The 27,035-nt window shown below is 43.9% G+C and overlaps 1 protein-coding gene and 1 pseudogene across 1 annotated transcript; both read right to left on the reverse strand.

The window, feature by feature from the left end:
• Positions 1-252: 252 nt before the first annotated feature.
• On the reverse strand, positions 253-3,168 carry LOC141020807 (protein STRICTOSIDINE SYNTHASE-LIKE 3-like). Its single transcript, XM_073495750.1, has 3 exons — positions 2,092-3,168; positions 610-794; positions 253-376 (listed from the first exon to the last, which is right to left on the reverse strand). The coding sequence occupies exons 1-3, from the start codon at positions 3,166-3,168 to the stop codon at positions 253-255; spliced, it is 1,386 nt and encodes a 461-aa protein (XP_073351851.1).
• Positions 3,169-15,176: 12,008 nt separating this feature from the next.
• On the reverse strand, positions 15,177-16,214 carry LOC141021082 (protein STRICTOSIDINE SYNTHASE-LIKE 10-like; annotated as a pseudogene).
• Between the last annotated feature and the right edge of the window lie 10,821 nt (positions 16,215-27,035).

The following is a 27,035-nucleotide window of genomic DNA, read 5'->3' on the forward strand; positions in this document are numbered from 1 at the left end:
CGGGTTGAACAGCCGCATATCCCACCCTAAGGCTAAGAGCACCAGGAGGCCCTCGGCGCTGGCGACGACGTCCCCGTACTCCCGAGGGATGTTGAGCTCGATGGAGGCGCTAGTGAGATGGTTTACGAACCTGGCCTTGTGATCGGTGCGCTCATCCCCTTTCGTCATCTCCCATTGCCATGGGTAGAAGCGCGGGTCCATGCCCACTAGCTTCGGGTCGGCAGTGGCGGCCCTCCACGGCTTGCACGCACCTCAAAGCGCCATGTAGTCCTTTACGTCGGAGGCCAATACCATCTCCGCCACCTTGGGTAGCAGCAGGTCGGCGAAGACCATTTCCCGGTCTAGGCTGTCCAGCTCATCCATTGAGGTGCATACGCTGCAAATCAAGAGATTGGAGTACATTAATCTAACAAATCAGGAGAATACCCCACTAGAGTTTAGAGATTCATTTCCTGGATGCATGCTTTTGAAACTTGGAAATCAAGAGATTAGAGATTCATTCCGTCGATGCATATGCTTTTGATCTAGCAACAAGAAAAAAATATAAAATAGATCTAATCCGTAAAAGATATAGCTATATGCATGCGTAATTTCATATAGTGTACCCACCGTTTTTGGCCGGAATCCTCGGGGCAGGCGATGAACGACCGGCCAATCTCCGGCGCGGCTGCAGGAGCGTTGGTGGCGGCGGCTGCAACAGGGAGCTGGGGTTCCATTTTGCGGCTAGGGTTGTTGGGAGGGCAGGCTAGCTTGCGGAGGCCGGGATGGGTTGGCTTTAAATGGCGGCCGGGCAGCTACAAGTGAAAGGGAACGCTGTGTGGATTGAACGAAAATGGAAGGTAGTAGACAGACATGAGGTCACAGCTAGGCTAGGCGACGAGATTAATTATACGACCAGCTGGTGTATTTTTCGTCATAAATTAATATGCTTCGATCCTGTACCCTTGGATGCCAATCAAACGGTGCCCATTTGGAGACCATTAGCTGTTCAGGTGATTATATCAGAGGAAGAAAGGAGTTGCACGTGCGTACATGCAGTGCAATTCAAACGTACAAATGAACACAAAATGGATGTAGTTTAGCATACATCGTGTGCATGCAAAAAAAACTATAAAAAAAATATGACAACTTGTGGTCTGCACAAAAAACATATATGTGAATGACACATTAAACTATAAACTTATAATCTCGTATATTTTGCATAGTTAAAAAGTGCTCATATTTTAAATGAAATTTTGCAGGGCATAAGATACAACATAACCTATTTTAATAGATACAAAAAATAAACCCATCTCAACGAATTTGTTCATTACGTCTGAACTTCTTTTATTCTTGGCGATTTCTGTTGTAGAATTTTAGAACCACATATATGCAATGCAATTCACACATACACATATGCCCTGAAAGTTTTTGTATGCCAGGACACTATATTATTTTTGATAAAACACAAAAGCTTTTGTCTCGATGCATTGATAAAATGAGAGAACAAATATTTTTACATGCCTAGTGACGGGCCACACCCCAATGTACAATACTACACTTCTACGTAGCAACCATTGGGAGGAGTGCCGTCACAGTACACGTCTAAGTATAACCATTGTTTCTTGTCAAAAATAATATAGTGTCTTGACATACAAAAACTTTGAGGGCATATGTGTATGTGTGAATTGCACTGCATATATGTGGTTCTAGAATTCTACAGCAGGAATAAAGAGCAAATTCATTGACTTTGCGTGTTTACGTGAAGGGAACAATCCACGAGTGCATGGTGCGTCCCTGCTCTCTCGATAGCAATAGCATGCAGGCTGGCTCTTATATGGATAGAATTTAGCTTTTATGCACGTAAATATGGAGGAAAGAACAAATAATGATTTGCTGATAGAAAATGTGTATTACAATAGTCCATCAGACGAAAACAAAAATAAATTGAAAAATTACATTTAGTGGTCAGAGCAAGAAACTAAAAGGCATCCTATATGCATCTACTACAATAGTTCTCTACTTGCGCTTAACAACCCCGACATAAGGAAGCTCTACCGAACCCAAGTAGATTTTGCCATTTGCTCTCTTCATAATCTCGGTGGGCCTCACCTTCTTTGGCCCTCTCATCTCCTCGACTATCTTAGCATCGTTACCGACCCTGACAGCGAGACGATGACTATCACGACCAAAGGGTAACTCATTCTTCTCGCGGTGTAACGCCACCCAATAGCCTCCTTTGGTGTCGGGCCTCACGTTATCTGGATAGCCGGGCAGGTCGGCAAAAGGCTCCGATGTGCCTGCGTTGACCCCTTTGATCCAATGCCTCAGCAGCTTGCATGGTCCGGTAGATGCGACCACGAGGTGAGTGCGGTCGGCGCTGAGCGCGACGCCGTTGGGGTACGTCATGCCCGCCTGGAGCACCGTGACATCGGATGTCCGTGGGTCGTACCTCATGAGGCGGCCCGTCGAGTCCCCAGTGCGAGTGACCATCTCATGCTGCGACCTTTGATAGTTCATCGAGCTGTCGGTGAAGTAGACCTGACCCGTAACTTGATCGACGTCAACACCGTTGGTGAAGGGCAGAGGAAAACCGTCAACCTGGTTGACCAACACGGTGGCCTCCCCGCCGCCCGGCGCAACCCGCATCAGCCCCTTGTATGCGTCGGCCACGTAGAGGTCACCTGATTTCTGGTTGAACCGTAGGCCGAGCGGACGGCCGCAGCGGCTCTCTCTGGCAGTCTCAGTCTCCGGGCTGAACTTGGACGGCCTGCACGTCCTGCTATCGTAGCCGGGTCCATATGCATAGGTAGTCCATCCTAGCTTTTCGCCGTTCCACTTGAGGATCCGGCCGTCAGAGACGCCGCTGTAGGGGCCCTGGCCTTGACCGTCGAAGGCGACGCTCTCCGGCCCGTGGACCGTCCCACGCGGCAGCGGCAGCTGTTGGCTTCGTGAGGCATCGAAGCTAGTGGCGGCTAAGGCCCCGGGCATGAGGAGAAGGACGAGGATGATCAGCGTGACGGTGGTCTTGAGGAGGCGGCTCATGCTGCACCCCATGTTGTTGTCGATCTGCTGGTTGTCTCCTTGGCTCTTGGACTCTTGGTTAATAAGCACCTGCGCTGGATGGCTTGGTTTGATGGAGAGATCCAAGCTGGAGGCTGCTCTTATATAGCAGCAGCATTGATCCATCGAGAACTAGCAGTAGTCGGAGTCGGCGTGTGGTACAGCCGGAGGCCGAGTGGGTTTCGATCCTACGTTTTTTTTTTTTAGGAAAACCGTTTCTGCTACGTAACGGACGGAATCAAACCAAACGAGGAAGAGCAAAAAAAAGGGTGGCCGGTGTACGTGCGTGATCGTACAAGCCAGCTTCACGTGTATTGTGTATGGGAGCAGAAGAATCGATCCACCTGCTAGCCTGCTTGCTTCGGAGCTCGTACAGCTTGTTCCTTCGGAAAGCACTCCATCGTCATCGTCTCGCCGTCGCCCGGAAGTACTCGTCGTCGGCACTCGGCCAACAACCGTTCCGACCAAAACCCCTCTCTTTCCTTGTTTTCACCAACGTACCTTAGGACATGTACAATGGTGCTATCTTAAGAATGCCACATAGGATAAAAGATAAGGTGGAGGAGAGAGAACTCATAAGAAAAGGCTAGTCTTTTCTTATTTAAGAGAAGACAAGAGATGATCCCTTAGCACAATATGTCTCACCATGTTTTTAGAAATAACTAGTTATTGAGGATAAGGCTAAGAGATGACCCATTGTAGACAAATATTTCTATCATCTCTAAATTACATGCAAGACTTAAGATAAGACCATTTTATCAACCATTGTACATGCCATCTTATCAACCAACTAGTACTACGAATGGTACACGTACACAGGACAGGAGCACGTACGCCATCCATACTCCATAAATTAAAAGAATCTAAAAATATTACTCCATTAAGGAGCAATACCGCCGTCTTCCCCGCCTAAGGTTTTGGATTTCGGAAAATATACCGCCCCAGAATGAAATTGACGCAATTCGGCTTTAACGGAAATTCCGGACGAAGAGCACCATCCATATTTTGTGTTCTTGAACGAAAATGAGCCGATTTTGAACAAAAATAAACGAAATTACCCCCGCAAGAAAAATATATCATAAAGGGTTTCTTTTTTTTTTGGCACGGATGCACAGAAGTAGGCGGACTACACTGAGCTCGGCCGGCCAAACCTTAGATCAGGGCCTGGGTGTTCCGGCGTGACGGCGCCCACTAAACCAGAGGCCGCCACCGCAGCGGTGATCCCAACAAGTGTGTATCATTGCAGGACAAAATTTAAAGAAGAGCTCAAGTGGATCATCTACAGAGCGAAAAGGCATGAATACAGTGGCTTTCATGACTTGATGAAAGATTTTCGTTAAGCCAGACTGTAATTGTTGTAATCTAGTAAACTAGATATATTATTTATTTATTTGTATTTGTATGTTTTTATTTCTTTCTTTTCTTTCCTGAAGACTTTCTATTACTTTTTAAAAATTAATAAAAATACGCAGCAGAGTCCTGCTGTTTCCCTAAAATAAGGGAACTTAACCCTTCCCCAGAACTGATACAAATAATCAGAGTTAGCATAGTACTTCCCATCAGGAGTCCATTTCCAGCTTAGAACATCCTCCCTTTCAGATAGCAAAATTACTTGAGTGTGGTGCCAAAGGCTGATAAATTTAGGAAGAACATCAACGTCCGGGTTGTGCTTTATCGAAGAAATCCATTTACTGTTGGTGAGGCCCTCATTAACAATGATCTTCCTCTTCTTGCTGTGTTTATAAAGATTTGGGAAGACAAATGCAGGAGCCTCCCCATTCAATCAGTGGTCATGCCAAAAGGAAACTGATTTGCCATAACCCAAGATGAAACAAGTACTAGCAACAAACAGAGCCTTGACTTCCTTATCGACAGGAATCGGAAGATCATGCCATAGCTTGTCAGTTCCTCTATGATTGAGCCACAACCACCTCGCTTTTAGAGCAATACCTTGTTTGTGAACACAAGGGATACCGAGCCCACCAAACTGCACTGGCGAGCAAACCTGCGACCATCGCACCAAGCACTTACCGCCAGTGATAGCATCAACTCCTGCCCAAAGGAAAGCACACTGCAGTTTGTCAATCTGCTTGATAACCCACTATGGTTGCTCCATGGCAAGAAGCAAAAATATGAGCATGGCCGATAATACGAAGCGAACAAGAACCAACCCCCAGAGGAGGAGATCGAACAAGCCTTCCATGCAACAATTTTCTTGATGAGCTTATCCAGGAACTACCACACGGCGTACGTGGAGAGCACTTCCAAGCAAAAAAAACTTATCCAGGAGCTCTTGGACATCAGTCAATTTCAGACGCTTATCCAAGAGGGGCATCCCCGAATAAGGACAAGGGAAGCTAGCAATCTGACAACCAATAGCAACTTGCAGAGAGGTGAGATCAATACCATCACATCTGATTGGAAGAATTTTACTTTTGGCCATATTGGTGCATAGGCCTGTAGCTTTACCAAAGAGATCCATGATCTGCGAAACAGCATTGATGTCCAGCAATAAAGGTTTGATGAAGATGATAACATCGTCTACGTAAATGCAGGCCCTATGCTTGATGGTCATCTTGCTGAGGGGCGAGAGGACGTTGAGCTGCTGAGCGAGGTCCATCAGGCGACCAAGACAATCAACGACCAAGACAATCAACGACCAAGACAAAGATATATGTAGAGTCAATGTAGAGGGATGAGCTCCTACGTGATTACAGCTCCACTTTGATTACATAAGTAGGGAACAACAACTATCTAGAGAAAATATATGACACAATTATACATGAAACAGAAAAAAGGATAACATCCGCACCAATTGTTGTGCTATTTTGTTTTCTCTTTTCAGCATGAAATTCCTTGAGGAATATAAGTAGTGAACGGTGTGCATACCCAGTATACCAAGAGGATGGACATCAAAGTGATCACATCTTTTTTTTAAAGGCACATGCAACCTGTTAAAAAATGAGTGCTGAATTTACTTATCGTAGTTAGGTACAAATGAAGTAAATAGAACAAAAATGTATAAGAATTTACCATATTATTTTCAGATCGAACATATATGTACACTAGCTAGCTAAATAAAAATAGAACAGGTGAGTGAGGAAAACATCATCAAGGAGATTGACCACGAGAAGCTGATCTTATATGCATATACACTAATTAAGATCAGAAAAAAAGATCAATAAACCGACACAGCGTGCACACTAATAACATCAGGAAAAAATATCAATATTTTCCTTCACAAAAACGTCATAAGAGTCGCAATCTCAAAAGAAAAAACTAACAACGTTATAAGAGACCTTTTCTCACAAGAAACGGGGACCATCAGCACTTTTCCTATATAAAAAAGACCATCACCACGGTCCTCTCCTATCATCTATTTATTAAAAAAAACATGCTTCCATAACCAGAATACATGGTAGCTCCTCCTCTTTTCTTTCATGAATAAAACCACGATCCAAGTCTCATCCAAGAAAACAGGTAGCAGCTGAGGCCGTTGATGCTGTATATGGGCGTGCAATGTGGGAGCTGCACAGAGTCGCCGGTGGCCAGGTTCCACGAGAGCAGGGAGACCGTGTTGCATATGCATGTTGATATGTATATAGTGCCCAGGGTTGGAGATTGATCAGCGGATGCTAGCTATCTAATATCCGTATCCCTGAGTGTTTGACGATGGAGGCGGTGGCGTGCATCAGCTTGGCAACAACGACGGGATGCAAGTGGGCGGCTTGCCTCCGTGGGCTGTGTGGCAAACTCGACTGTGCAGCCATCCATTCTCCTCAGAAGCTAAGCGATGCAAGTTCCTTTGCCGCGAAAACGCCCTATATTTCCAACGAGATGTATGATCCTGTACTTTTTGGCACAGTATCATTAACACCCACTAGTAGAAAAAGAGGCTTCCATACGCCCCCATTAGTCTTCAAAATAATCGAACCGCGATCAAAGGGGTCTTTAGTCGCGGTTCGGGAGGAGACCCGCGACCAACTATCTGGGCCCAGCGCGCTCGGTCGACAGCTGGCGGACGGGAGGGGCTTTAGTCCCGGTTGGCCTGGCCAACCGGGACTAAAGGTCCTCAGGCTGGCCCGAAGGCCTTTAGTCGCGGTTGGTCAGACCAACCGGGACTAAAGGTCGCGACTAATGGCCTTCGGGATTTGAGGCTTCATTTTCAAACTCTACCACCCCCCGGATCGCCTTTTCAGTTTTAGAAAAAACAAAAGAAAATGATGGAAATGTCAAAAAAAAAGTTTCCCATGTTATATGTGGTCTAGTTGTTGGGAAAATTAACAAATATGATTTTCGACTTTATTTGCAAAATCTCTCTGGAATTTCTTAAAATGGGCATAACTTTTGCATACGAACTCGGATGAAAAAGTTTTTTATATGAAAAATCATCTACTCGAAAAGTTACATCCGAATTTAACCGGGGGAACCCCGTTAAACATTTTCAAAATCCTCAAAAACCTAATAGAAAAAAGATACGGGGCTTTTAAGATCTGGAGAGGCAAAAAAATTCAAAAAAATTCAAATTGTGGTCAAACTGTGGTCAAACAATGGTCAAACTAATTATTCTAGAATATTAGTGTTACTAAATAATTATTTCAGATTTTTTTAAACTTTGGTCAAATCTGGTCAAACAGTGGTCAAACAGTGGTCAAACAATGGTCCAACTAATTATTCCAGAAATATTAGTGTTACTAAATAATTATTGTTTTTTAAAACAATAGTTTCAAACTCAAACAGTGAAATGTGTCACTTCGTGCTCAAGCTAAATTCCTGAGGGTTAATAGAATTGACATCCTACTATTGTCAGGAAAACAACAAGTGCAGACTTGGAAACGAGGGAGAATAGAACCCGGAAGTTAAGCGTGCTGAGGCTGGAGTAGTGAGAGGATGGGTGACCGTCCGGGAAGTTAGATGATTTGGAATGATGAGGGGTGATTAGAGATTAGAGGATAAATTGAGCAGTGATGAGGGGTGGTGATTAGAGATTAGAGGTTAAAATAATTCAGAAATTTGAAAATTAAAAAAAATTAAAAAAATTCGCAAAGAAACCAGGTTTAGGGGGCCTAAAACCCTAAGCCTGCGGAGGAGGCCTTTAGTCCCGGTTAGCCACGAGAACCGGGACTAAAGGTCCTCCGCCCCGACGGACCCCTGGCGCCCACGTGGACGGGCCTTTAGTCCCGGTTAGCCACGAGAACCGGGACTAAAGCCTTTAGTCGCGGTTCGTAAGAGGCGCGACTAAGGGGGGGGGGGTCTTTAGTCGCGCGTATTTAGTCCCGGTTGCACAGCCGGGACTAAAGGCCTTTGCGAACCGGGACTAAAGGCCCATTTTCTACCAGTGACCCACGCACAGATAGATTGGTTACCCTGAGAAGCACGGGTACACGAGGATAGCTAGCTAAAGCTAGCGATTCTATTATGAGAGAAGACGCACGCTGATGTACGTACAAGCAATACCCTCATCCATTGTTTCCCATGGCTGCACAACAGACGTGAGGACGTACTGGCCATATGAGCTTCTCATCACGTCGGGGCTGCATCACGCGTTTCCTGGTGCAGGTGCAGCCCACTAATTATTGGATTGAACCCCTACTGTATTCTACAAGCCATTAAATTCGTCACCAAATATCTGATAAATGAGGTTGATCCGTACCATCTGAACAAAAATATTGAAGCCGTCCTTCCATGTCACCCTCACTTATATCTAGGAGCATTCTGCTCGTTCCAAATGGTCCGAAGCAAGAGCACTGCACCACCAATCTTGCTAAACAACATCATCCGCGAGGCAAACCATTGGATCACCGCCAGAGCTATGAAATTAGGGAACATTATTTTGTGTGACTATTCCTGCATGCCGTGTAGAAGTGTGCCCTTGTAACAAACTATATTCTCTTCTTATTTAATAGATGATGCAAATCTTTTGCCTCTGTTTCGAAAAAAAACTTATATCTAGGAGCAGTAGTTGCCTCTCCTCCACATGCACATCCTCTAAGCCACCACACAGGTAGTTCGCATGTCAGAAAAAAAATATTCCTTCTTTCCCTGACTAGTTCACAAGATTACTTCTGTTTATTTTTTAATTGGTAGCACACTAGGATACCTTGGATGGATGAAAGATGATGGCTTCATACTACCATGTTATTACCCTGCACGTGAAACATCAATAGTGCATTAGAAGTTGAGTCATGGGAATTGCTGATGCTTTACTCCACAGATTGCATGCAGATATGCATTTTCTTACCACGTAAAGTGGCTATTATTTACTCATACTGATTCCATTGATATTTATATACTCTAGATGAGAGTTAACTCCTAGATCTGACCCAATGATTGCTTTGTCCATTATCGAAGTTGCTTATTTTTTAAACCTTTTGGACATTGTATGTTTGCTTGAGTTAGTGTTCATATAGTATATCTATTAAATGAAGCATGCACGTGATTTCTTTCTATTTGAATTTCTATCTCGATTATATGAGTCATGCATATACATCTCCCTATACAACCACTTAATTTCCAGTTCTCTTCCTCTGATTTTTGTTTCCCTCTTAAGTGAAGACGTCCATGATTTTGAATTTCAATCATATTTTTGTCCAAAGTCGGTTGTCCTCCAATGAAGCCATTAGCTATTGTCTCTATGATGAAACCATCAACTATTGTTACCAAATAGCAAGTATATTTCTTCAGGAAATTGTTCTTAGTTCAGACACAAATATGCCATGCAAGCTTAATTATTTCATCATGTTCTGCATTTAATCGTTGTTTCCATCTACCATTTCATCTTTTTGGTTGTAGTGTATGTTTGAGAAAAAGGGGAGATGCCTATAGTTGGAAGCCTCGGATGGAATCCTAATCACCTTTTTCATGATATATGCTTCCTTTAAATTACTTTATTTACTATGATCTTTCGGATTTGTTATTTATTCACTATTTAATCGATACAAATAACAAAGATTCATGACACATAAGCAACATCCAGTTGACAAGGCTATACTGACATTTACTTTTGTATGATTTCTCCAAAACTTTCACTTATTATGGATGATGAGGAGCAGTTTATGTTCGTTCTAAGATTGCAATAACTAATGTTCTGAAACAGATATAGCTTAAAATCTGAGACGAGAGTAGAGAAATAACCAGTTTATGAATTGTTAGTAATTTTGTAATAGCAGAATTATTATTTTATTATTGGTAGCAGGATTTGATTAGTTGATGGAAGCAACAAGAAATTAAATCTAAAATTATCCTTTTGGGGCATGTTCGGTGATGACCAAGGAGTTCCTTTTCTCAAGATATAGTACATTGGTGCAGCAAAAAGTCACTTTGGAGCACGGGTGCATTGGAGCCCTATATTTTGAATAATGCCAAAATGCTATTTTGAAGTTTCAAAAAATTATGAAAATAAATCAACATGTTTATATGGATGTATATTACACATGTGCAAAATTTGATGCTGGTATAAGTGACCATGTGAGTCACACGAAAATGACAAAATCAGGACTCTGGAAAGATGAATAGTGCATGTATTATTCACTATTTGGAAATCATCATTTTGTCATTTTTGTATAGCTCACATGTTTACTTATTTCATCGCCAAACTTTACACATATGTAATATACATCCATATGATCATGTAGAATTCTTTTCGGAATTTTTTTAAAAAATGAATGTGATTATTAAAGTATTTAAAATAAGGTCCTCCAATACGCCCGCGTTCCAAAAATCCACTCTCGTTGGTGCAGGCTATTCTTATAGGTTATTTTTGCATAATGAGTTGCATGCATGCTCCCTTTGCCAAGGTTAGCTCACCACAATGAACAGGGATGTATAGGATCTCAACTACTAATGTGTCATGATACAATTGCACTTATATTCTCTTAGTGCATCTTATTCTTGAGAACCGCTTAAGAAGAATGACAAGCATGATCCAAAAATCAGTTTGGTTTCATGCCTGGGAGATCGACGATGGAAGCCATTTGCTTGGTTCGACAACTTATGGAGAGATACAGGGAGCAAAAGAAGGACTTGCATATGGTGTTCATTGACTTGGAGAAGGCCTACGATAAGATACCGTGGAATGTCATGTGATGGGCCTTGGAGAAACACAAAGTCCCAGCAAAGTACATTACCCGCATCAAGGACATGTACGATAATGTTGTGACAAGTGTTCGAACAAGTGATGTCGACACTGATGACTTCCCGATTAAGATAGGACTACATCAGGGGTCAACTTTGAGCCCTTATCTTTTTGCCATGGTGATGGACGAGGTCACAAGGGATATACAAGGAGATATCCCATGGTGTATGCTCTTTGCGGACGATGTGGTGCTAGTTGACGATAGTCAGACGGGGGTAAATAGGAAGTTAGAGTTATGGAGAAAAACCTTGGAATCGAAAGGGTTTAAGCTTAGTAGAACTAAAACTGAGTACATGATGTGCGGTTGCAGTACTACTAGGTGTGAGGAGGTGGAGGTTAGCCTTGGTGGGCAGGTGGTGCCCCGGAAGTACACCTTTCGATATTTGGGGCCAATGCTACAGGAGGATGGGGGTATTGATGAAGATGTGAACTGACGGCGGTTCGACCCGCAATGCTGTATGGCCTGAGTGTTGGCCGACTAAAAGGTGACATGTTCAACAGTTAGCGTAGCACCAATTGAAGAGAAGCTTGTCCAACATCGTCTGAGATGGTTTGGGCATATTCAACACAGGCCTCCAAAAGATCCAGTGCATAGCGGACGGATAAAACGTACGGAGAATGTCAAGAGAGGTCGGGGTAGACCGAAGTTGACATGGGAGGAGTCCGTTAAGAGACACATGAAGGATTGGGGTATCACCAAAAAACTATCTATGGATAGGGGTGCGTGGAAGCTTGCAATCCATGTGTCGGAGCCATCAGTTGGTCACGAGATCTTAGGGGTTTCACCTCTAGCCTACCCCAACTTGTTTGATACTAAAGGCTTTGTTGTTGTTGTTGTTACTAAGGTTTAATATAACTTTTTTAATCTTTCAATGAAGTAACTTCATTTTTTTTCAAACTATAACTGGCTTAGTATAACGTAGGTTTGTACTTTCCAAGGAGTTCCATGGAAATGATTGGAACATGAGTTCAATATATACTGATATAGAATTTTATTAGTTTGTGTGAGTTTCCTATGTTGATGCACCCATGCTACTTGATTTTGAATACGAGGATTTTTATACCCAGAACTTATGTCATTTCTCTTCTCTATATATATTACTCATCATTGATGCATAAAAAAAAATCACATCTGTATGATATTATCTGTAACTTAAATTGCTTTCCCGTGGAAGTGCACGGGTTGATGACTAATCTTGTAGTGATTGAAAGCACATAACTTCAGCTTTGAAGAATAGGAAAAAACGTCAATAATAATTATGTTCCACGCAAAATTATAAAACATTTTTTTACATGAATTGAAATAACTGACAGCAAATTATTCAACAACAAGCTGATAAAAGGATACAGCAATGTCTTGACACTAGACGTCTTGATGGAACATATCGCTGGAACATGGTACTAGTCATCAGATTCAGACTCATCACTGCCGATGCCTAGCGCCAACATGTAATCACCACGCTGATCATCGCCATCGGCCAAGTCCTGTTGCTGCACAAGTGTAAGGCTCCCCTCTGTGACGTCCACCCAGAACAACTCGACAACCATGTCCACGTGTTCGCTAGGGAACACGACAAGGACGTCACGCACGAGCTGCATTCTCATCACCCCGTCGCGGTGGCGGGCCAGTTGCAGGAAGGATCTGATGAACGAGTTGTTACTAAGCCTGTGGCGAGCGTGCTGCCTAGCCACGCACACGAAGTGAGGCTGCGGTCGGAGCGCATATCTGAGCAAATCCCCTTCTAGAGTTGGCAGGAAGAACTGGCCGCGCACGAAGAGCCCGGACTCTAACAGCGCCGGCGAAGGATCCATGATCTGCCACCTGACGTCGCCGGGCTTTGCGTGCATGATTACTTCCCTGAACGACCCCACCGTCACATACAGCACCACGGTGGGATCAGCCTCGCCGTCGTTGTAGACCATTCCTGCCGCGTTCCACTCGATCGCCCAGGGTGGGCTCTCGAGGAAGACGTTGGGCAGGTCAGCGACGGCCCCGGTCACCGGGTTGAACAGCCGCATATCCCACCCTAAGGCTAAGAGCACCAGGAGGCCCTCGGCGCTGGCGACGACGTCCCCGTACTCCCGAGGGATGTTGAGCTCGATGGAGGCGCTGGTGAGATGGTTTACGAACCTGGCCTTGTGATCAGTGCGCTCATCCCCTTTCGTCATCTCCCATTGCCATGGGTAGAAGCGCGGGTCCATGCCCACTAGCTTCGGGTCGGCAGTGGCGGCCCTCCACGGCTTGCACACACCTCAAAGCGCCATGTAGTCCTTTACGTCGGAGGCCAATACCATCTCCGCCACCTTGGGTAGCAGCAGGTCGGCGAAGACGATTTCCCGGTCTAGGCTGTCCAGCTCATCCATTGAGGTGCATACGCTGCAAATCAAGAGATTGGAGTACATTAATCTAACAAATCAGGAGAATACCCCACTAGAGTTTAGAGATTCATTTCCTGGATGCATGCTTTTGAAACTTGGAAATCAAGAGATTAGAGATTCATTCCGTCGATGCATATGCTTTTGATCTAGCAACAAGAAAAAAATATAAAATAGATCTAATCCGTAAAAGATATAGCTATATGCATGCGTAATTTCATATAGTGTACCCACCGTTTTTGGCCGGAATCCTCGGGGCAGGCGATGAACGACCGGCCAATCTCCGGCGCGGCTGCAGGAGCGTTGGTGGCGGCGGCTGCAACAGGGAGCTGGGGTTCCATTTTGCGGCTAGGGTTGTTGGGAGGGCAGGCTAGCTTGCGGAGGCCGGGATGGGTTGGCTTTAAATGGCGGCCGGGCAGCTACAAGTGAAAGGGAACGCTGTGTGGATTGAACGAAAATGGAAGGTAGTAGACAGACATGAGGTCACAGCTAGGCTAGGCGACGAGATTAATTATACGACCAGCTGGTGTATTTTTCGTCATAAATTAATATGCTTCGATCCTGTACCCTTGGATGCCAATCAAACGGCGCCCATTTGGAGACCATTAGCTGTTCAGGTGATTATATCAGAGGAAGAAAGGAGTTGCACGTGCGTACATGCAGTGCAATTCAAACGTACAAATGAACACAAAATGGATGTAGTTTAGCATACATCATGTGCATGCAAAAAAAAACTATAAAAAAAATATGACAACTTGTGGTCTGCACAAAAAACATATATGTGAATGACACATTAAACTATAAACTTATAATCTCGTATATTTTGCATAGTTAAAAAGTGCTCATATTTTAAATGAAATTTTGCAGGGCATAAGATACAACATAACCTATTTTAATAGATACAAAAAATAAACCCATCTCAACGAATTTGTTCATTACGTCTGAACTTCTTTTATTCTTGGCGGTTTCTGTTGTAGAATTTTAGAACCATATATATGCAATGCAATTCACACATACACATATGCCCTGAAAGTTTTTGTATGCCAAGACACTATATTATTTTTGATAAAACACAAAAGCTTTTGTCTCGATGCATTGATAAAATGAGAGAACAAATATTTTTACATGCCTAGTGACGGGCCACACCCCAATGTACAATACTACACTTCTAAGTAGCAACCATTGGGAGGAGTGCCGTCACAGTACACGTCTAAGTATAACCATTGTTTCTTGTCAAAAATAATATAGTGTCTTAACATACAAAAACTTTGAGGGCATATGTGTATGTGTGAATTGCACTGCATATATGTGGTTCTAGAATTCTACAGCAGGAATAAAGAGCAAATTCATTGACTTTGCGTGTTTACGTGAAGGGAACAATCCACGAGTGCATGGTGCGTCCCTGCTCTCTCGCTAGCAATAGCATGCAGGCTGGCTCTTATATGGATAGAATTTAGCTTTTATGCACGTAAATATGGAAGAAAGAACAAATAATGATTTGCTGATAGAAAATGTGTATTACAATAGTCCATCCGACGAAAACAAAAATAAATTGAAAAATTACATTTAGTGGTAAGAGCAAGAAACTAAAAGGCATCCTATATGCATCTACTACAATAGTTCTCTACTTGCGCTTAACAACGCCGACATAAGGAAGCTCTACCGAACCCAAGTAGATTTTGCCATTTGCTCTCTCCATAATCTCGGTGGGCCTCACCTTCTTTGGCCCTCTCATCTCCTCGACTATCTTCCCATCGTTACCGACCCTGACAGCGAGACGATGACTATCACGACCAAAGGGTAACTCATTCTTCTCGCGGTGTAACGCCACCCAATAGCCTCCTTTGGTGTCGGGCCTCACGTTATCTGGATAGCCGGGCAGGTCGGCAAAAGGCTCCGATGTGCCTGCGTTGACCCCTTTGATCCAATGCCTCAGCAGCTTGCATGGTCCGGTAGATGCGACCACGAGGTGAGTGCGGTCGGCGCTGAGCGCGACGCCGTTGGGGTACGTCATGTCCGCCTGGAGCACCGTGACATCGGATGTCCGTGGGTCGTACCTCATGAGGCGGCCCGTCGAGTCCCCAGTGCGAGTGACCATCTCATGCTGCGACCTTTGATAGTTCATCGAGCTGTCGGTGAAGTAGACCTGACCCGTAACTTGATCGACGTCAACACCGTTGGTGAAGCGCAGAGGAAAACCGTCAACCTGGTTGACCAACACGGTGGCCTCCCCGCCGCCCGGCGCAACCCGCATCAGCCCCTTGTATGCGTCGGCCACGTAGAGGTCACCCGATTTCTGGTTGAACCGTAGGCCGAGCGGACGGCCGCAGCGGCTCTCCCTGGCAGTCTCAGTCTCCGGGCTGAACTTGGACGGCGTGCACGTCCTGCTATCGTAGCCGGGTCCATATGCATAGGTAGTCCATCCTAGCTTTTCGCCGTTCCACTTGAGGATCCGGCCGTCAGAGACGCCGCTGTAGGGGCCCTGGCCTTGACCGTCGAAGGCGACGCTCTCCGGCCCGTGGACCGTCCCACGCGGCAGCGGCAGCTGTTGGCTTCGTGAGGCATCGAAGCTAGTGGCGGCTAAGGCCCCGGGCATGAGGAGAAGGACGAGGATGATCAGCGTGACGGTGGTCTTGAGGAGGCGGCTCATGCTGCACCCCATGTTGTTGTCGATCTGCTGGTTGTCTCCTTGGCTCTTGGACTCTTGGTTAATAAGCACCTGCGCTGGATGGCTTGGTTTGATGGAGAGATCCAAGCTGGAGGCTGCTCTTATATAGCAGCAGCATTGATCCATCGAGAACTAGCAGTAGTCCGAGTCGGCGTGTGGTACAGCCGGAGGCCGAGTGGGTTTCGATCCTACGTTTTTTTTTTTAGGAAAACCGTTTCTGCTACGTAACGGACGGAATCAAACCAAACGAGGAAGAGCAAAAAAAAGGGTGGCCGGTGTACGTGCGTGATCGTACAAGCCAGCTTCACGTGTATTGTGTACGGGAGCAGAAGAATCGATCCACCTGCTAGCCTGCTTGCTTCGGAGCTCGTACAGCTTGTTCCTTCGGAAAGCACTCCATCGTCATCGTCTCGCCGTCGCCGGAAGTACTCGTCGTCGGCACTCGGCCAACAACCGTTCCGACCAAAACCCCTCTCTTTCCTTGTTTTCACCAACGTACCTTAGGACATGTACAATGGTGCTATCTTAAGAATGCCACGTAGGATAAAAGATAAGGTGGAGGAGAGAGAACTCATAAGAAAAGGCTAGTCTTTTCTTGTTTAAGAGAAGACAAGAGATGATCTCTTAGCACAATATGTCTCACCATGTTTTTAGAAATAACTAGTTATTGACGATAAGGCTAAGAGATGACCCATTGTAGACAAATATTTCTATCATCTCTAAATTACATGCAAAACTTAAGATAAGACCATTTTATCAACCATTGTACATGCCATCTTATCAACCAACTAGTACTACGAATGGTACACGTACACAGGACAGGAGCACGTACGCCATCCATACTCCATAAATTAAAAGAATCTAAAAATATTACTCCATTAACGAGCAATACCGCCGTCTTCCCCGCCTAAGGTTTTGGATTTCGGAAAATATACCGCCCCAGAATGAAATTGACGCAATTCGGCTTTAACGGAAATTCCGGACGAAGAGCACCATCCATATTTTGTGTTCTTGAACGAAAATGAGCCGATTTTGAACAAAAATAAACGAAATTACCCCCGCAAGAAAAATATATCATAAAGGGTTTCTTATTTTTTTGGCACGGATGCACAGAAGTAGGCGGACTACACTGAGCTTGGCCGGCCAAACCTTAGATCAGGGCCTGGGTGTTCCGCGTGACGGCGCCCACTAAACCAGAGGCCGCCACCGCAGCGGTGATCCCAACAAGTGTGTATCATTGCAGGACAAAATTTAAAGAAGAGCTCAAGTGGATCATCTACAGAGCGAAAAGGCATGAATACAGTGGCTTTCATGACTAGGTGAATGATTTTCGTTAAGCCAGACTGTAATTGTTGTAATCTAGTAAACTAGATATATTATTTATTTATTTGTATTTGTATGTTTTTATTTCTTTCTTTTCTTTCCTGAAGACTTTCTATTACTTTTTAAAAATAATAAAATACGCAGCAGAGTCCTGCTGTTTCCCTAAAATAAGGGAACTTAACCCTTCCCCAGAACTGATACAAATAATCAGAGTTAGCATAGTACTTCCCATCAGGAGTCCATTTCCAGCTTAGAACATCCACCCTTTCAGATAGCAAAATTACTTGAGTGTGGTGCCAAAGGCTGATAAATTTAGGAAGAACATCAACGTCCGGGTTGTGCTTTATCGAAGAAATCCATTTACTGTTGGTGAGGCCCTCATTAACAATGATCTTCCTCTTCTTGCTGTGTTTATAAAGATTTGGGAAGACAAATGCAGGAGCCTCCCCATTCAATCAGTGGTCATGCCAAAAGGAAACTGATTTGCCATAACCCAAGATGAAACAAGTACAAGCAACAAACAGAGCCTTGACTTCCTTATCGACAGGAATCGGAAGATCATGCCATAGCTTGTCAGTTCCTCTATGATTGAGCCACAACCACCTCGCTTTTAGAGCAATACCTTGTTTGTGAACACAAGGGATACCGAGCCCACCAAACTGCACTGGCGAGCAAACCTGCGACCATCGCACCAAGCACTTACCGCCAGTGATAGCATCAACTCCTGCCCAAAGGAAAGCACACTGCAGTTTGTCAATCTGCTTGATAACCCACTATGGTTGCTCCATGGCAAGAAGCAAAAATATGAGCATGGCCGATAATACGAAGCGAACAAGAACCAACCCCCAGAGGAGGAGATCCAACAAGCCTTCCATGCAACAATTTTCTTGATGAGCTTATCCAGGAACTACCACACGGCGTACGTGGAGAGCACTTCCAAGCAAAAAAAAAAACTTATCCAGGAGCTCTTGGACATCAGTCAATTTCAGACGCTTATCCAAGAGGGGCATCCCCGAATAAGGACAAGGGAAGCTAGCAATCTGACAACCAATAGCAACTTGCAGAGAGGTGAGATCAATACCATCACATCTGATTGGAAGAATTTTACTTTTGGCCATATTGGTGCATAGGCCTGTAGCTTTACCAAAGAGATCCATGATCTGCGAAATAGCATTGATGTCCAGCAATAAAGGTTTGATGAAGATGATAACATCGTCTGCGTAAATGCAGGCCCTATGCTTGATGGTCATCTTGCTGAGGGGCGAGAGGACGTTGAGCTGCTGAGCGAGGTCCATCAGGCGACCAAGACAATCAACGACCAAGACAAAGATATATGTAGAGTCAATGTAGAGGGATGAGCTCCTACGTGATTACAGCTCCACTTTGATTACATAAGTAGGGAACAACAACTATCTAGAGAAAATATATGACACAATTATACATGAAACAGAAAAAAGGATAACATCCGCACCAATTGTTGTGCTATTTTGTTTTCTCTTTTCAGCATGAAATTCCTTGAGGAATATAAGTAGTGAACGGTGTGCATACCCAGTATACCAAGAGGATGGACATCAAAGTGATCACATCTTTTTTTTAAAGGCACATGCAACCTGTTAAAAAATGAGTGCTGAATTTACTTATCGTAGTTAGGTACAAATGAAGTAAATAGAACAAAAATGTATAAGAATTTACCATATTATTTTCAGATCGAACTTATATGTACACTAGCTAGCTAAATAAAAATAGAACAGGTGAGTGAGGAAAACATCATCAAGGAGATTGACCACGAGAAGCTGATCTTATATGCATATACACTAATTAAGATCAGTAAAAAAAGATCAATAAACCGACACAGCGTGCACACTAATAACATCAGGAAAAAATATCAATATTTTCCTTCACAAAAACGTCATAAGAGTCGCAATCTCAAAAGAAAAAACTAACAACGTTATAAGAGACCTTTTCTCACAAGAAACGGGGACCATCAGCACTTTTCCTATAAAAAAAAGACCATCACCACGGTCCTCTCCTATCATCTATTTATTAAAAAAAACATGCTTCCATAACCAGAATACATGGTAGCTCCTCCTCTTTTCTTTCATGAATAAAACCACGATCCAAGTCTCATCCAAGAAAACAGGTAGCAGCTGAGGCCGTTGATGCTGTATATGGGCGTGCAATGTGGGAGCTGCACAGAGTCGCCGGTGGCCATGTTCCACGAGAGCAGGGAGACCGTGTTGCATATGCATGTTGATATGTATATAGTGCCCAGGGTTGGAGATTGATCAGCGGATGCTAGCTATCTAATATCCGTATCCCTGAGTGTTTGACGATGGAGGCGGTGGCGTGCATCAGCTTGGCAACAACGACGGGATGCAAGTGGGCGGCTTGCCTCCGTGGGCTGTGTGGCAAACTCGACTGTGCAGCCATCCATTCTCCTCAGAAGCTAAGCGATGCAGGTTTCTTTGCCGCGAAAACGCCCTATATTTCCGACGAGATGTATGATCCTGTACTTTTTGGCACAGTATCATTAACACCCACTAGTAGAAAAGGAGGCTTCCATACGCCCCCATTAGTCTTCAAAATAATCGAACCGCGACCAAAGGGGTCTTTAGTCGCGGTTCGGGAGGAGACCCGCGCCCAACTATCTGGGCCCAGCGCGCTCGGTGGACAGCTGGCGGACGGGAGGGGCTTTAGTCCCGGTTGGCCTGGCCAACCGGGACTAAAGGTCCTCAGGCTGGCCCGAAGGCCTTTAGTCGCGGTTGGCCAGACCAACCGGGACTAAAGGTCGCGACTAATGGCCCGAAGGCCATTAGTCGCGGTTGGCCAGACCAACCGGGACTAAAGGTCTAACCTTTAGTCCCGGTTGCCTTTAGTCCCGGTTGGTCTGGCCAACCGCGACTAATGGGATTTGAGGCTTCATTTTCAAACTCTACCACCCCCCTGATCGCCTTTTTAGTTTTAGAAAAAACAAAAGAAAATGATGGAAATGTCAAAAAAAAGTTTCCCATGTGATATGTGGTCTAGTTGTTGGGAAAATTAACAAATATGAATTTCGACTTTATTTGCAAAATCTCTCTGGAATTTCTTAAAATGGGCATAACTTTTGCATACGAACTCGGATGAAAAAGTTTTTTATATGAAAACTCATCTACTCGAAAAGTTACATCCGAATTTAACCGGGGAAACCCCGTTAAACATTTTCAAAATCCTCAAAAACCTAACAGAAAAAAAGATACGGGGCTTTTAAGATCTGGAGAGGCAAAAAAATTCAAAAAATTTCAAATTGTGGTCAAACTGTGGTCAAACAATGGTCAAACTAATTATTCTAGAATATTAGTGTTACTAAATAATTATTTCAGATTTTTTTAAACTTTGGTCAAATCTGGTCAAACTGTGGTCAAACAGTGGTCAAACAATGGTCCAACTAATTATTCCAGAAATATTAGTGTTACTAAATAATTATTGTTTTTTAAAACAATAGTTTCAAACTCAAACAGTGAAATGTGTCACTTCGTGCTCAAGCTAAATTCCTGAGGGTTAATAGAATTGACATCCTACTATTGTCAGGAAAACAACAAGTGCAGACTTGGAAACGAGGGAGAATAGAACCCGGAAGTTAAGCGTGCTCAAGCTGGAGTAGTGAGAGGATGGGTGACCGTCCGGGAAGTTAGATGATTTGGAATGATGAGGGTGATTAGAGATTAGAGGATAAATTGAGCAGTGATGAGGGGTGGTGATTAGAGATTAGAGGTTAAAATAATTCAGAAATTTGAAAATAAAAAAATTAAAAAAATTCGCAAAGAAACCAGGTTTAGGGGGGCTAAAACCCTAAACCTGCGGAGGAGGCCTTTAGTCCCGGTTAGCCACGAGAACCGGGACTAAAGGTCCTCCGCCCCGACGGACCCCTGGCGCCCACGTGGACGGGCCTTTAGTCCCGGTTAGCCACGAGAACCGGGACTAAAGCCTTTCGTCGCGGTTCGTAAGAGGCGCGACTAAAGGGGGGGGTCTTTAGTCGCGCATATTTAGTCCCGGTTGCACAGCCGAGACTAAAGGCCTTTGCGAACCGGGACTAAAGGCCCATTTTCTACCAGTGACCCACGCACAGATAGATTGATAGATTGGTTACCCTGAGAAGCACGGGTACACGAGGATAGCTAGCTAAAGCTAGCGATTCTATTATGAGAGAAGATGCACGCTGACGTACGTACAAGAAATACCCTCATCCATTGTTTCCCATGGCTGCACAACAGACGTGAGGACGTACTGGCCATATGAGCTTCTCATCACGTCGGGGCTGCATCACGCGTTTCCTGGTGCAGGTGCAGCCCACTAATTATTGGATTGAACCCCTACTGTATTCTACAAGCCATTAAATTCGTCACCAAATATCTGATAAATGAGGTTGATTCGTACCATCTGAACAAAAATATTGAAGCCGTCCTTCCATGTCACCCTCACTTATATCTAGGAGCATTCTGCTCGTTCCAAATGGTCCGAAGCAAGAGCACTGCACCACCAATCTTGCTAAACAACATCATCCGCGAGGCAAACCATTGGATCACCGCCAGAGCTATGAAATTAGGGAACATTATTTTATGTGACTATTCCTGCATGCCGTGTAGAAGTGTGCCCTTGTAACAAACTATATTCTCTTCTTATTTAATAGATGATGCAAATCTTTTGCCTCTGTTTCGAAAAAAACTTATATCTAGGAGCAGTAGTTGCCTCTCCTCCACATGCACATCCTCTAAGCCACCACACAGGTAGTTCGCATGTCAGAAAGAAAATATTCCTTCTTTCCCTGACCAGTTCACAAGATTACTTCTGTTTATTTTTTAATTGGTAGCACACTAGGATACCTTGGATGGTTAAAGATGATGGCTTCATACTACCATGTTATTACCCTGCACGTGAAACATCAATAGTGCATTAGAAGTTGAGTCATGGGAATTGCTGATGCTTTACTCCACAGATTGCATGCAGATATGCATTTTCTTACCACGTAAAGTGGCTATTATTTACTCATACTGATTCCATTGATATTTATATACTCCAGATGAGAGTTAACTCCTAGATCTGACCCAATGATTGCTTTGTCCATTATCGAAGTTGCTTATTTTTTAAACCTTTTGGACATTGTATGTTTGCTTGAGTTAGTGTTCATATAGTATATCTATTAAATGAAGCATGCACGTGATTTCTTTCTATTTGAATTTCTATCTCGATTATATGAGTCATGCATATACATCTCCCTATACAACCACTTAATTTCCAGTTCTCTTCCTCTGATTTTTATTTCCCTCTTAAGTGAAGACGTCCATGATTTTGAATTTCAATCATATTTTTGTCCAAAGTCGGTTGTCCTCCAATGAAGCCATTAGCTATTGTCTCTATGATGAAACCATCAACTATTGTTACCAAATAGCAAGTATATTTCTTCAGGAAATTCTTCTTAGTTCAGACATAAATATGCCATGCATGCTTAATTATTTCATCATGTTCTGCATTTAATCGTTGTTTCCATCTACCATTTCATCTTTTTGGTTGTAGTGTATGTTTGAGAAAAAGGGGAGATGCCTATAGTTGGAAGCCTCGGATGGAATCCTAATCACCTTTTTCATGATATATGCTTCCTTTAAATTACTTTATTTACTATGATCTTTCGGATTTGTTATTTATTCACTATTTAATCGATACAAATAACAAAGATTCATGACACATAAGCAACATCCAGTTGACAAGGCTATACTGACTTTTACTTTTGTATGATTTCTCCAAAACTTTCACTTATTATGGATGATGAGGAGCAGTTTATGTTCATTCTAAGATTGCAATAACTAATGTTCTGAAACAGATATAGCTTAAAATCTGAGACAAGAGTAGAGAAATAACCAGTTTATGAATTGTTAGTAATTTTTGTAATAGCAGAATTATTATTTTATTATTGGTAGCAGGATTTGATTAGTTGATGGAAGCAACAAGAAATTAAATCTAAAATTATCCTTTTGGGGCATGTTCGGTGATGACCAAGGAGTTCCTTTTCTCAAGATATAGTACATTGGTGCAGCAAAAAGTCACTTTGGAGCACGGGTGCATTGGAGCCCTATATTTTGAATAATGCCAAAATGCTATTTTGAAGTTTCAAAAAATTATGAAAATAAATCAACATGTTTATATGGATGTATATTACACATGTGCAAAATTTGATGCTGATATAAGTGACCATGTGAGTCACACGAAAATGACAAAATCAGGACTCTGGAAAGATGAATAGTGCATGTATTATTCACTATTTGGAAATCATCATTTTGTCATTTTTGTATAGCTCACATGTTTACTTATTTCATCGCCAAACTTTACACATATGTAATATACATCCATATGATCATGTAGAATTCTTTTCGGAATTTTTTTAAAAAATGAATGTGATTATTAAAGTATTTAAAATAAGGTCCTCCAATACGCCCGCGTTCCAAAAATCCACTCTCGCTGGTGCAGGCTATTCTTATAGGTTATTTTTGCATAATGAGTTGCATGCATGCTCCCTTTGCCAAGGTTAGCTCACCACAATGAACAGGGATGTATAGGATCTCAACTACTAATGTGTCATGATACAATTGCACTTATATTCTCTTAGTGCATCTTATTCTTGAGAACCGCTTAAGAAGAATGACAAGCATGATCCAAAAATCAGTTTGGTTTCATGCCTGAGAGATCGACGATGGAAGCCATTTGCTTGGTTCGACAACTTATGGAGAGATACAGGGAGCAAAAGAAGGACTTGCATATGGTGTTCATTGACTTGGAGAAGGCCTACGATAAGATACCGTGGAATGTCATGTGATGGGCCTTGGAGAAACACAAAGTCCCAGCAAAGTACATTACCCGCATCAAGGACATGTACGATAATGTTGTGACAAGTGTTCGAACAAGTGATGTCGACACTGATGACTTCCTGATTAAGATAGGACTACATCAGGGGTCAACTTTGAGCCCTTATCTTTTTGCCATGGTGATGGACGAGGTCACAAGGGATATACAAGGAGATATCCCATGGTGTATGCTCTTTGCGGACGATGTGGTGCTAGTTGACGATAGTCAGACGGGGGTAAATAGGAAGTTAGAGTTATGGAGACAAACCTTGGAATCGAAAGGGTTTAAGCTTAGTAGAACAAAAACTGAGTACATGATGTGCGGTTGCAGTACTACTAGGTGTGAGGAGGTGGAGGTTAGCCTTGGTGGGCAGGTGGTGCCCCGGAAGTACACCTTTCGATATTTGGGGCCAATGCTACAGGAGGACGGGGGTATTGATGAAGATGTGAACTGACGGCGGTTCGACCCGCAATGCTGTATGGCCTGAGTGTTGGCCGACTAAAAGGTGACATGTTCAACAGTTAGCGTAGCACCAATTGAAGAGAAGCTTGTCCAACATCGTCTGAGATGGTTTGGGCATATTCAACACAGGCCTCCAAAAGATCCAGTGCATAGCGGACGGATAAAACGTACGGAGAATGTCAAGAGAGGTCGGGGTAGACCGAAGTTGACATGGGAGGAGTCCGTTAAGAGAGACATGAAGGATTGGGGTATCACCAAAAAACTATCTATGGATAGGGGTGCGTGGAAGCTTGCAATCCATGTGTCGGAGCCATCAGTTGGTCACAAGATCTTAGGGGTTTCACCTCTAGCCTACCCCAACTTGTTTGATACTAAACGCTTTGTTGTTGTTGTTGTTACTAAGGTTTAATATAACTTTTTTAATCTTTCAATGAAGTAACTTCATTTTTTTTCAAACTATAACTGGCTTAGTATAACGTAGGTTTGTACTTTCCAAGGAGTTCCATGGAAATGATTGGAACATGAGTTCAATATATACTGATATAGAATTTTATTAGTTTGTGTGAGTTTCCTATGTTGATGCACCCATGCTACTTGATTTTGAATACGAGGATTTTTATACCGAGAACTTATGTCATTTATCTTCTCTATATATATTACTCATCATTGATGCATAAATAAAAAAAATCACATCTGTATGATATTATCTGTAACTTAAATTGCTTTCCCGTGGAAGTGCACGGGTTGATGACTAATCTTGTAGTGATTGAAAGCACATAACTTCAGAAATTATAAAACATTTTTTTACATGAATTGAAATAACTGCCAGCAAATTATTCAACAACAAGCTGATAAAAGGATACTGCAATGTCTTGACACTAGACGTCTTGATGGAACATATCGCTGGAACATGGTACTAGTCATCAGATTCAGACTCATCACTGCCGATGCCTAGCGCCAACATGTAATCACCACGCCGATCATCGCCATCGGCCAAGTCCTGTTGCTGCACAAGTGTAAGGCTCCCCTCTGTGACGTCCACCCAGAACAACTCGACAACCATGTCCACGTGTTCGCTAGGGAACACGACAAGGACGTCACGCACGAGCTGCATTCTCATCACCCCGTCGCGGTGGCGGGCCAGTTGCAGGAAGGATCTGATGAACGAGTTGTTACTAAGCCTGTGGCGAGCGTGCTGCCTAGCCACGCACACGAAGTGAGGCTGCGGTCGGAGCGCATATCTGAGCAAATCCCCTTCTAGAGTTGGCAGGAAGAACTGGCCGCGCACGAAGAGCCCGGACTCTGACAGCATCGGCGAAGGATCCACGATCTGCCACCTGACGTCGCCGGGCTTTGCGTGCATGATTACTTCCCTGAACGACCCCACCGTCACATACAGCACCACGGTGGGATCAGCCTCGCCGTCGTTGTAGACCATTCCTGCCGCGTTCCACTCGATCGCCCAGGGTGGGCTCTCGAGGAAGACGTTGGGTAGGTCAGCGACGGCCCCGGTCACCGGGTTGAACAGCCGCATATCCCACCCTAAGGCTAAGAGCACCAGGAGGCCCTCGGCGCTGGCGACGACGTCCCCGTACTCGCGAGGGATGTTGAGCTCGATGGAGGCGCTGGTGAGATGGTTTACGAACCTGGCCTTGTGATCAGTGCGCTCATCCCCTTTCGTCATCTCCCATTGCCATGGGTAGAAGCGCGGGTCCATGCCCACTAGCTTCGGGTCGGCAGTGGCGGCCCTCCACGGCTTGCACACACCTCAAAGCGCCATGTAGTCCTTTACGTCGGAGGCCAATACCATCTCCGCCACCTTCGGTAGCAGCAGGTCGGCGAAGACGATTTCCTAGTCTAGGCTGTCCAGCTCATCCATTGAGGTGCATACGCTGCAAATCAAGAGATTGGAGTACATTAATCTAACAAATCAGGAGAATACCCCACTAGAGTTTAGAGATTCATTTCCTGGATGCATGCTTTTGAAACTTGGAAATCAAGAGATTAGAGATTCATTCCGTCGATGCATATGCTTTTGATCTAGCAACAAGAAAAAAATATAAAATAGATCTAATCCGTAAAAGATATAGCTATATGCATGCGTAATTTCATATAGTGTACCCACCGTTTTGGGCCGGAATCCTCGGGGCAGGC

Source organism: Aegilops tauschii, chromosome 3 (genome assembly GCF_002575655.3).
Source record: "Aegilops tauschii subsp. strangulata cultivar AL8/78 chromosome 3, Aet v6.0, whole genome shotgun sequence".
In the NCBI taxonomy this organism is placed as follows: Eukaryota; Viridiplantae; Streptophyta; class Magnoliopsida; order Poales; family Poaceae; genus Aegilops; species Aegilops tauschii.

What these genes read in the sequence shown, in the direction of transcription:
- LOC141020807 (XM_073495750.1), bottom strand. Translation starts at nt 3,168, where the DNA reads ATGGATCAATGCTGCTGCTATATAAGAGCAGCCTCCAGCTTGGATCTC. An exon ending in AGATGAGAGGGCCAAAGAAG is followed by an intron (nt 795 to 2,091) that starts GTGAGGCCCACC and finishes TTTCACTTGTAG; the next exon opens with CTGCCCGGCCGCCATTTAAA. An exon ending in GAGGATTCCGGCCAAAAACG is followed by an intron (nt 377 to 609) that starts GTGGGTACACTA and finishes CTTGATTTGCAG; the next exon opens with CGTATGCACCTCAATGGATG.